Source organism: Jaculus jaculus, chromosome 13, assembly GCF_020740685.1.
Source record: "Jaculus jaculus isolate mJacJac1 chromosome 13, mJacJac1.mat.Y.cur, whole genome shotgun sequence".
Lineage (NCBI taxonomy): Eukaryota > Metazoa > Chordata > Mammalia > Rodentia > Dipodidae > Jaculus > Jaculus jaculus.
In genome coordinates, this window is record NC_059114.1 from 93,868,490 (window position 1) to 93,880,698 (window position 12,209).

At 41.2% G+C, this 12,209-nt stretch overlaps 1 protein-coding gene across 4 annotated transcripts in view; it reads right to left on the reverse strand.

Moving 5' to 3' along the window:
• Smim3 (small integral membrane protein 3) overlaps window positions 1–12,209 on the reverse strand; it is a 116,990-nt gene that overhangs the window by 58,683 nt on the left and 46,098 nt on the right. For 3 of the 4 annotated variants that reach the window (XM_045132478.1, XM_045132477.1, XM_045132476.1), the window contains exon 2: window positions 6,559–7,433. In XM_045132478.1, the coding sequence (XP_044988413.1) occupies window positions 7,244–7,426 (183 nt within the window). In that variant the 5' untranslated portion in view covers window positions 7,427–7,433 and the 3' untranslated portion in view covers window positions 6,559–7,243. Of the gene's footprint in view, window positions 1–6,558; window positions 7,434–12,209 lie in introns of those variants that run through there. The other variant, XR_006633184.1, reaches the window with a different exon arrangement.

A 12,209-nucleotide genomic window follows, 5' to 3' on the forward strand; every position in this document is an offset into this window, starting at 1 on the left:
GACAGAATATCAGGACTTCAGGACATGGCAAAGGGAATAGACTGAGAGGCCAAAATTAGAAACAAGTTCAAACAAGACTAGAGCACAACATGAGAGAAATGAAAGATAGTTTTAAAAGGCCGAGGGGGTGGAACAATTGTAAGGGCCAATTGTAAGAGTGGTAGGAGAACCAGGAGGCACAGTTCCCCCTTTAGCCCACAGGGATGGACTGAGGCCTTCATGACCCCACAGTGAATACTGTAACCCCACTGAGGAGGGCCCCAGGGAAATGGGAGTAGGGCTGAAGACATGAAATAGTATAACCTGTTAGAATATATATAAAATAAAATAATTTTTCAAGGCGACCAAGTGTGGGCTGGAGAGATGGCTTAGTGGTTGAGGGGCTTGCCTGCAAAGTCAATGGACTCAGGTTTGATTCCCCAGGACCCACATAAGCCATATGCAAAAGGTGGTGTATGCATTTGAAGTTTGCAGTGGCTAAAGGCCCTGGTGTGCCCATTCTCTCCCTCTCCCCCCCCTCTCTCTTCCCTTTCCCCCCACCCTTTCTCTCTCTCACACACTCTCAAATAAATGAAAATAAAAATATTTTAAAGAAAAGACCAAATCATAGTCAAACACAAGAAGAACTTCAGGTCAATAGAGAAGAAAATTTACCAAATTTTATTTATGGGAAGCCATCCAGGTACAAGGGTCATACAGAACACCAAATAACCAGGACATGAAAAAAAATTCCCCATGTCACATAATAATTAAAATACATGGGGCTGGGCGTGGTGCCACACACCTTTAATCCCAGCACTTGGGAGGCAGAGGTAGGAGGATCACCATGAGTTTGAGGCTACCGTGAGACTACAGAGTAAATTCCAGACTAGCCTGGGCTAGTGTGAGACCCTGCCTCAAAAAAAAAAAAAAGTACAGGAAACAAAGATAGAGTAATAAAAATTTCAAGATAGCTAGGTGTAGTGCTGCATGTCTTTAATCCCTGCACTTGAGAGGCAGAGGTAGGAGGACTACAGAATAAGTGCCAAGTCAGCCTGGGCTAGGATGAGAACTTACCTTGAAAGAACCAAAAACAAAAACAAAAAATCCTGCAAGACATAAATATCTCATCACTAGAGTAATATCTGAGTTTCAAATGGAAACTCTAAAAGCCAGAAGGGCTTGAAATGGAGTATTTCAAATATTGAAATACCATGGTTGCCAATCTAAATGCCTCCCAAAATTATCCTTCATAATAAAAGAGAAAGAAAAGCTTTCCATGAATATATGAGCACAGCCCTACAAAGAATACTGGATGGAATACTTCTCACTGAAAAGAAGAATAAATATAAATATATTCAAGAGGAGAGAGGAAAAAAACAATAATCAAAACCAGAGTTAAAGCAAATGAAGATCAAGAAAACACCAAATTCCACAAAGTCATCAGCATGACAGGGATTAACTCACACCTTTCAACAACAACTCTAAACATCAATGGACATCAAGAACTTTTTTATAATCATGGAAAATGTTAATAAAAATTTAAAAATTTAAAAAAATATTCTATGTGAGACAAATCACTCATTTGCATATGAACTTCGATAACAGCTGTCCTGTTATTGAAATACTGTACCTAGGCTCAGCCTAAATTCACACGGACTATGCTTTAGTGGATTTATAAATGGTGAACTTGGATTGTGAATTGTTTTTATTTGAAATTTTAAAAAAGCAAATGCTGGCCAGGGTGTGGGGAAAGAAGATCTCTCATTCACTGTTGGCAGGACTATAAACTAGTACAGCCAATGTGGAAATCAATATGCAGATTTCTCAAAAACCAAAAAATAGATCTACTATATGACTGAGCTATACCACTTAGAGACATAAGATTCTGCACTTTGTTATAGAAATACTTGCTCGGCCATGTTTCTTGATACTGTATTCACAATAGCTAGGAAATGGAATCAGCCCAGGTGCCCATCAACTGATGATAAATAGATAACAACGATATGGTGCATATACAAAATGGAATCTATTCAGCTGTAAAGAAAAATGAAAATTTGATACTCACAGGAAATAAACACATGAATCTCAGCAGCAGTATAATAAATAAGGTAACCCAGTCTCAAAAAAACAAACACTGCATGTTCTCTCTTATTTGCAGATCCTGACATGGAATGGTTAGGTTTGTTTGCAAGTTGTTAAGCATTAATAGTAGTTGTGAGGAAGCTAGAATGAGGCTTGTAGAAATGAGAAATAGAGAGGGATTGAAGGAGTAGACAGGCAAGTGGAGGAACAGAATACAGGGAGTACAAAGGTCTAAGGGGAAAGGAAGGGAGGAAAGGGAGAGGGATATACAAAACTAAAGATGGTATGAATAAGTTCTATAAAAACTAACTTCATTATATAATCAGTAGACCTAACTTTCTTAAAAAGAGACAGTATGAGTATGAGTTCTAGAAAAGTACCCTACTGGGTTATAAAAACCTTACCCTAAGCCAAGCATTGTGGTACATGCCTTTAACCCCAGAACTTGGGAGACAGAGGTAGGAAGAATGCTATGAGTTTGACGTCTGAGACTACATAGTGAATTCCAGGTCAGTCAGCCTGGGCTACAGCGAGACCCTACCTCAATAAACCAAAAAAAAAAAAAAAAAAGCTTTACCTTAATGCCATAGGTTGTTGCTGGTAAATACCACTGAGAAATGGGTCACCCCTCCCTAACAGTGAGCTGTTGGACAAGGAGTCTCATGAGGCATCCAAAACAATTCAGGCCATTGACAAAGCACTTGGTTACACACCAGAGTTAGATGGTAAGACCCTACTGCTGAAGACACTATGGGCTGTCATCACCGGACATTAAGAAATCAAGCTGGAACTGAGATAGAAGACTTTTCCCTGCCTGCTAGCTGTTATAATACTAGAAAGTGGTATGTGAATGGAGGATAAAATGTCATCAACAGTGGCTCCTGCAAGCTGTACCCATGGGTGCAAGAGTGGCATATAAATTATGGGGATAATCACTGGTCTCAGATTGGCTATGAGGCCCACTCAGTGGGAGGGACTTCATGCCTGGTACTGAGAACCAAATCAGAAACCTATTCCTGAAAAGTCTTAGATCCTAGAAGGAAGCTTCCACTGCTCCTTGGCTAAATGAAGAGATTATGCCTAGCAAAAGCCTTCTAAATATACATATGTTTATCCCCTTTGATTAATGCTGCTCTTACTCTGCTAGAGGACCTGCTTTTTACAGATAATGGTGAATACTAGGAGACCCAAGACTCACCTAAATGACAAGAGGGAAAAGACAAGTGCCTCACACTAGAAGATTCATTTCTATCACAGGGTCCAGGAAACGCTGCAAAGGAAGTGGCAGATTATAGATGAGTGCTACTGTCGGAGCACTTCTCTATGGAGATAGCAGTAGACACTTAGGAAACTCAAAACTTACCCAAGTAGAAAATAAGCGGCTGCCAAGAGCTCAAGAATAAAGATGATATAACAACATGCCCTCCGAGGCTCAGGAACATATTGGAAGAGGGGGCAGGAAGAATGTAAGAGGCACAGGGTGGTAAAATGTACTCTGAAGCACTATCCACCCCTCCTCCCTGCCACAGGGATTGACTGGTGCATTCATGACCTCGTAGTAATTATCAACACATACTGAGGAAGGCTTCAGTGGAACGGGAGCTAGGAGGGAGGGATTAGAGGAGAAGATAAAGAATAATCTGATGGGAATACAACCAATTTACAGTATGTTCGTATATTCCATTTCGCAATAAAACCTTTTCCAAAATTAAAAATAAATTAAAATTTTTTAAATGTTGTTAATAAAGTGAAAAAGACATTAGGAACTTGGAAAAATATATGCAAATTAAGGAAAAGGCAAAACAATTTATTCACAATATTAAAAAAAAGTTGTTCTTGCCAGGAATGTTGGTGCATACCTTCAATCCCAGCACTTGGGAGGCAGAGGTAGGAGGATCACTGTGAGTTCAAGGCCACCCTGAGACTACATAATAAATTTCAGGTCAGCCTGGACTAGAATGAAACCCTCCCTCAAAAAAAAAAAAAAATGTTGGGTCTGGAGAAATGGATTAGCAGTTAAAGTGCTTGCCTGTGAAGCCTAAGGACCTAGGTTTGATTCCCCAGTACTTGCATAAGCCAAGTGCAAAGGTGGTTGTATGCATCTGGAATTCATTTGCAGTGGCTAGAGGCCCTGGCATGCCCATTCTCTCTATCTGCCTCTACCTCTCCTATCTCAAATAAATAAATAAAATAAAATAAATATTTTTAACTCAAAAGTAAGAAAATAAGCAACTCATTTCTAAAGACATACAGATGCCAAGCTAGGACATGAAGATATGGCTAATATCTGTGATACTACTATACACACACATAATTGAGTGGAGGAAATTCCATGTACAAAGTGATCTAATAAGAGGTAACTTAATTTGATGCTGGTAGACCAAAGGTAATACTAAAAGATGGTTACCACTTTTAGCTACTTACCTCAAAAAAAAATAAACTTTATGTTTATATAAAACCCTATACATGTATGCTTATAGTAGCTTTATAATAAAAATTTGGGAAGAACCCAACTGCCTATCAATCAATGAATAGATAAGCAGAATGCAGCATAGTATTGTAATAAATTAGAAGAGAATATTCATATACAAAATAAGAGCACCTATGAAGGATATATGCTGTCAAAGAAGTCAGATTTTAAAAAAAAAAAAACACTTTGTGATTTATTTATATAGTATTCTGTGAAAGGCAAAATTACAATGACAGGACAAATCAGTGGTTCATCTGTAGTTCTATCCCATACTGTGCTTCCTGTTCTGTGTCATGTGAATGACTGGCCTCACAATCTCTCCATGAAAGATGGAACCACTTTTCTAGGCCTTTTCTGCTAGTGAACTGAAACCATGAGCCAAAATCAACCTTTGCTCCCTGCAACTGTCTAGTGTTTTAGTCACAGTGAGGCAAAAACAACTAATAGTCCAAATGGACAAAGAGAGAAATCCCCTATACCAATTATCCCTTGAAACCCTCCTTTAAACTTTAACTCTTATGGCTAGGGATATAGCTCCGTGGTAGAGTACTTGCCTAGCATGAACAAGGCTCTGGGTTCGATCCCCTGTTCTACAAAAAAAAAGAAAGAAAAATTTCTTACCTCTTTACTACAGTACTATTCCTACATGCTATTTACTGCAGTGTTATTCCTCCCAATCCTTAATCCCATATTAAATATTTTGAATCCTGAATTTAGCACCTCACTCATACAGACTGGCTTAATCCTGTAACATATAAATCATATACCATAATCCTCCAAACTCTAGTATAAAAATTTTTCCCAAGAAATAAAACATCTTTCCAACTATACACTGAAGAGCTAGGGATCAAACTCAACAGTACAGCACTTATCTAACGTATGAAGCTCTGAGTTTGATCCCAGGTACTACAAACAAAGCAAAACCAACTACAGTCTGAATCAATCTCTCTCTCTCTCTCTTTCTCTCTCTCTCACGCACACACATACACACCTGAAGCACATGTCCTATACTAAATTCATTATCTTATTTTCAAAATCTAGTCTTCTCACCTGCATTAGAGGTTTGTGCACCCACCTGGTAAAGCTGGAACCCTGGAACTCAATGTAATTGTTCTCTTTCCCTTTCTGTTCCTACATTCAAACTGTCTGAACAGCATGATTTCATCTAATTTCCTAGCTTAAAAGGTACTCTTTAAAGTAAAAAACTCAGATATGCTCATTCTATCAGTTTATTAGAAACTGACTTTGTACATAAATGAAATAAGATCAAAGTAATACATTCATTTCATCTAATACGATCCTCTATTTGTGCTACCTTCTTACATAACTTAACAAATCCCAGGATACTCCCCAATTTGGGGTATCAATGAGCATGAGTGGCCCAAAAATTATATAAATATAAGCACAACATCATTATTTTGAGTTGGTTCCAAACGTCCTAGAGAAATATTTTAAAATGTAAGTGCCTTGGACCAGCCACAGCACTCGTGGGAGAGAGTGAAGGGAATGTACATAGAGCTAGCAGGCCCGGAGATACAGCTCAGTGGTACAGCACTTGCTGGCCGTGCACCAAGCCCTAGGTTAAACGCAGTACCACAGAGAAGGAAAAGGAAAAGGCAAAAAAAAAAAAAAAAAATAGAGCTCGTGATAAGAAGTTGGACAGAGGAATAGTGTGGAACACATGAGGAAGAAGGGGCTGAAGATCCTTCAAGCTGAGCGGGAAACTCAGCCACCCTGCATTTCCAACATTGCTTGACTAACAGCTCTAGGAAACTCCATCACAGAAAGAACTTCATCACCACAACTTACTTGGCACTAATTTAAAATGCAAAACCAAAGTTGGGCATTGTGGCACACATCTTTAATCCCAGCACTCAGGAGGCAGAGGTAGGAGGATCAATGTGAGTTTGAGGCAACCCTGAGAATACATAGTGAATTCCAGGTGAGCCTGGGCTAGAGGAAACCATACCTTGAAACCACAAAAGAAAAAAAAAATGCAAAACCAGCCAGGTGTGGTGGTATATACCTTTAATCCCAGCACTTGGGAGGCAGAGATAGACTGCTATCTGTTTGAGGCTGCCTGAGACTACATAGTAAATTTCAGGTCAGCCTGGGCTAGAGCAAGACCCTACTTGGGGGAGGGGGGACAAAGCTTTCCTCTTAGTTACAAAGGAACAGAGACTAGCACAGAGAAGATTCTAGAAAGTTTTACTCACTTCTCTCCTCCTACTATACCAGCTCCCTCACCCCAACTGACTGAGAAAAATGGAGGGAATCCTACTCAAAGAAAACAACTTAGATGGAGATAGGGTGCATTTTGAATGGTTTGATGTGAAGATAAGTGGACTCTCCTCCCAGGATCCCTCACCACCTTTAAGACTATCACCAGATTCTAGGTTCCTTGGTTCTGCAAAGCTGCTCATCACTTGATGTGACACCCATTACCTGTTCTGGCTTCAGTGCCCACAAGCAGCCTCCACATCCACTAAGTCATGTGGTTCTCACAACCCTATGAGGCAGGAGTGCAGGGAATGTCACCCCTAGTTGAAAAATGAGGAACCTAAAACTTACAGAGTTAGGTCCCTCACCCAAGTTTATACTGTTGACAGCGACACAATCAAAATTGAAGCCCAGGTCCAATCTCCAAAATCCTTCCACTGGTTTTTAGAGAATGAAGTTCTTATCCTTCATCAGCTGCTTTCAGAGGTTTCAGGCAGCTCCACTGAGAACTGGATGAGTCCTCATGCGATAGATGATGACTGCAATGGCTGGGCACAGCAACAAGGAGGTCATGATGATAATGGTACCCAGGATGATGAGGACAATGGCCCAGATATCCAGGATGTGCGTGGGAAGCATAACTTCCACAGGTGATTGGCTGATGGCATCCATGCTGGCTCTGTAAGAGACAGGAAAGGAAAGTCAACACTGTGTGCCCTCTCCACATTTCCCTAGTTAGAAGGAAAGTCAGAAGTCAGAGGTTTCCTGTGTGAACATTAAGACTACTTAAACAGTAATCAAAATACCTTCATTTGCTGGGGCTTCCTATGACCAAACCTGTGCAAGGAACTTTTTTTTTTTTTATTTTTTAAAATGTTTATTATTTATTTTTCTTTTTTTTTTCTTTTTTTTCCCCCTCTCTCTCTCCCTCCCTCCCTCCCTCCCTCTCTCTCTCTCTCTCTCTCTCTCTCTCTCTTTTTAATTTTTATTACCATTTTCCATGATTATAAAAAAAATCCCATGTTAATTCCCCCCTCCCCCCTGCAAGGAACTTTATTAATTCATTCACTTGCAACATCAACCACCAAACCTGTGAACTATGTAATAGAGGGACTCTAATGGCCATCCACTTTATGTTTTTACAGATGGCAGTAGTGGTAGTTTGAATAAATGACCCCCAATAGATTCAGGGGTTTTATTTGGATTTCTTGGATACCTGAGTAGAGGAGGTGTCACTGGGTGGATCCTAGGGTCCAGCCCTAAGGTGTGGGAGTGTGCCTGTGCTTGCTTGTGGTGCTGGGGTGGCTTGTAGCTTCTCTCTTGGCATGGGTCTGGGAAAGAGAACCCAGCTTCTTCTGCCATCACGGAACTTCCCCTCTATCTTTAATAAATCCCTTCCTCCATAACTGTGTCTGGTTTAGAAGTTCATCCCTGTGACCTGACACTATTACATCAGTGAATACCTAGATACCCAACACCCATGGAAAGCCAACTTCCTAGCACAAGATGAGCCACATCTATTATGTCTCCCAGGGCCCAGAGAAAGTGGTAGATTAAATGTGAGTGCCACCTTCACTGCTAGCCTGAGAACCTCCTATAGGGAGATGGTGGTAGACAATGAGAAGACTCAAAACCTATCAAAGCAGAAAATCAGAGGCTGCTGAGAGCTCAACACTAAAGGAGACTTATAACAAGCCCTCCACGGCCCAGGAAACATTGTAGAAGAGGAAATAGAAAGAATGTAAGAGCCCCAGGGTGGGAATATGTATTCTGAAGCATAGTTCCTTCTGCCCCCAGAGACTAACTAGTGCATTCATGACTCCACAGTGAATACTGAAACCTCACAGGGGAGAGGAGGTGGGGAAGAGAGAACATAAGAGTATAACCCAATGGGACTATGACCAATATGCAGTATGTTCATACAATAAGGTTCTCAATTAATGTTAAAAATTTAACTTTCAAAGGGCATTAAAGTAGAAGAGATTCAGTGGAAGGGAGAGGGAGACCAGGGACAAGAGAAAGTAATGGTAGGGGGTTATGATCAAAGTATGTTGTATACATGTATAAAATTGTCGATAAAACATTAAATTAAATTTAAAAGTGAGTCATTGGGGATGGAGAGAAGGCTTAGCGGTTAAGGCAGCTGCATGTGAAGTCCACCAACCCAAGTTCGACTCCCCAGTACCCACATAAAGCCAGATGTTCCAAAGTGGTACATGCAGCTGGAGTTCGTATGCAGCAGCTACAGGTCCTGGTGTGCCTATTCTCTCCTCCACCTACCTATCTCTCTCTTTTTCTTTCTGCTTGCAAATAAGTTAATTAATTAAATTAAAAGTGAGTCATTGAGGCTGGAGAGATTGCTCAGAAGTTAAGGCACTTGCCTGCAAAGCCTAATGACCTGGATTTAATTTCCCAGTACCCACATAGAACCAGATGCACAAAGTGTCACATGCATCTGGAGTTCCTTTGCAGTAGATGGAAGCCCTGGCACACACATTCTCTCTCTACCTATCTATCTATCACTCTCTGCTTGCAAATAAATTTTTAAAAATTTTTAAAAATGAAGAAATCAAGCCTGGCATGGTGGTGCATTCTTTTAATCCCAATACTCAGGAGGCAGAGGTAGGAGGATCACTGTGGGTTTGAAGCCAGCCTGAGAATACATAGTGAATTCCAGGTCAGCCTAGGCTAAAGCAAGATCTACCTCCAAAATCCAAAAAGAAGGAGGAGAAATCATTAGCAAGGAAGTCCATAGTTTTCATCTTTAAAAAAATGAATTATGGGCTGGAGAATCATGGCTTAGCAGTTAAGGTGCTTTCCTGCAAAACCAAAGGACCTCGGTTCGATTCCCCAGGATCCACATAAGCCAGATGCAGAAGGTAGTGCATGCATCTGGAATTTGTTTGCAGTGGCTGGAAGCCCTGGCACACCCATTCTCTCCCTCCCTCCCTCCCTCTCTCTCTCTCTCTCTCTCTCTGTCTTATAAATAAATAAAAATTTTAAAAATTGAATCATTTAGTTTATTAAAAGAAACCACTGAAGGGGCTGGAGAGATGGGTCAGTGTTTAAAGATGCTTGCTTGTAAGGCCTGCTGAACCTGGTTTGATTCCCCAGGACCCTTGTAAAGCCAAATGCACAAGATGGAACACGCATCTGGAGTTCATTACAGGGGCAGTGGACACTCATACTTTATATTCATATTCATACTCAAATAACTAAGTATGTATGTAAATAAATAAAATTAAACATTTTTCTAACAACCCACTGCTGCCACTGTATGTAAGTTGTTCTTTTTTTGCGGGGGTGGGGAGGTTCAAGGTGTCACTCTAACCCAGGCTGACCTGGAATTCCCTATGTAGTCTCAGGGTGGCCTTGAACTCATAGTGATCCTCCTACCTCTGCCTCCCAAGTGCTGGGATTAAAGGAGTGTACCACCATGCCCAGCTGTAAGTTATTAATCACCACACCTAAAGTAGAGTTCCAAATGTGTACATACATACATGTTCTACAGTATTATGAGCACTTAAGTACCCATCAGAAGTTAATGGTAAGACCCTACTGCTGAAGACATGCACTGTCAGCACAAACCATGGAGAGACCTGGTTGGAATCCAGAAGAGCACCATCTACTGCTGGAAGGGACTACATGAGCTACTAGGGGGAAGTGGCCAACATCTGTCCAAGTAACTCAAAGTCTAAGCTACTTAGAAGCAAACAACCTGATGTGATGCTCACACAAGTACAATAGTGGCAATAGCCATGGTGGGCAACCAACTGCTCTTGGATTGGCTAACAGATCTGCTCAGTGTAAAAGAGCCCATATCTGGAACTGGAAAACAAGACAGAATCACATCCAGATAATGAGTTTGCTTTCTGCTAATCTTGGGCTATAAGAGGGTCTACACCCTTTCAATTCTCTCTAAATTAATAATGGTTATCCCATTTAACCAGTGCTGACTTTACTCTCCACTGAAGAATCTGCTTCTCTTTTTCAAACAGGAGCAGGACCTGAGGAGATAAACGACCCATTGCACTTCACCCCAGCCCCAGCTGAACCCACAGAAGAACTGGGGAAATGAGCAAGAGTGTTGCTTTCTTAGTGAATCTGTTATCAGCACAAGTATGAAGGAGATAGACACTGAGTACACTAGTCACCTACCAAAACAGAGATCCAGGTACTCCTAACAGCCCATCACTGAAGTAGACTTAAAATGCAGCCAACAGGGCTGGAGAGATGGCTTAATGGTTAAGGTGCTTGCTTGCGAAGTCTAAGTACCCTGGTTCAATTCTCCAGGTCCCACATAAGCCAGATGCTCATGGTGGCACATGCGTCTGGAGTTTGTTTGCAGTGGCTAGAGGCCCCAGCGCACCCATTCTCACACATACTCTCTCTCTCCCCTTCTCTCTGTCTCTAATAAATAAATATTTTTTTTAAAAAAAATACAGCCAACAGACACAACAAAGGTATCTACTTATAATGAAATTAAGTTGAGTATATTCATATACTATGGCTTAGGTATAAGTTGGGTATGTCCTCTCAGGATGCCTATGTCAATGTAATCTCCATTATGAGCTATTAAAAGGGTGGAAAACTAATCCAACTATTATGCTTGAAAGTAGAGCCTCTCAGGCTGGAGAAATGGTTTAGTGGGTAGGGCACTTGCCTGTAAAACCAAAGGACCCAGGTTCAATTCCCCAGTACCCACATAAGCCAGATGCAAGGGAACACGAGTATCTGGAGTTCATTGACAATGGCTGGAGGCCCTGGCATGCCCATTCTCTCTATCTGCCTCTAACCTCACCCCTTCTATCTAATAAATAAATATTTTTTAAAAAAAGAAAGAAAGAAAGAAGAGCCTCTGTTGCAGTCACCTTCTCATTGCTGGCACCTCGCTGATGGAAGGAAAGTTCATTATTTTGACTTACAGCCTCCATGATGGCAGGGAAAAGATGGCGTGAGCAAAGGCTAGACAGAACCTCTGACACAGCAGGTGGAAACAGCAGCAAGAGAGTGAGTAGGATTTTGTAGCATGGGGAAGCTGGCTGCAACACCTTTAAGCCCACCCCCAACAAATACACCTCAACCAGACAAAGCTCCACCTCCAAAGTTGCCATAAACTGGGGGTCAAGCATTGAAAATACATGAGTTTATGGGGGACACCTAATTGAAACCACCACAACCTCTGAGAGCTGCATATAGTGGTCCATTCTTACAATCACAGTACTTGGGAGGCTGAAGCAAAAGGAACAAGTTTGAGCTTAGCCTGAGCTACATAGACAAGAAAGGGAAGGAAGGAGAGAAAGGAAGGGGAGTCAGAGAAGAAGAAGAAAGAAACAGAAGGAGGGAGGGAGGAAGGAAAGAGCTGAAGAGATGGCTCAGCGGATAAGAATACTTGCTATGCAAGCATCAAGACCTGAGTTTGACCATGTAAACAGCTGGGCATGGCCACACACAC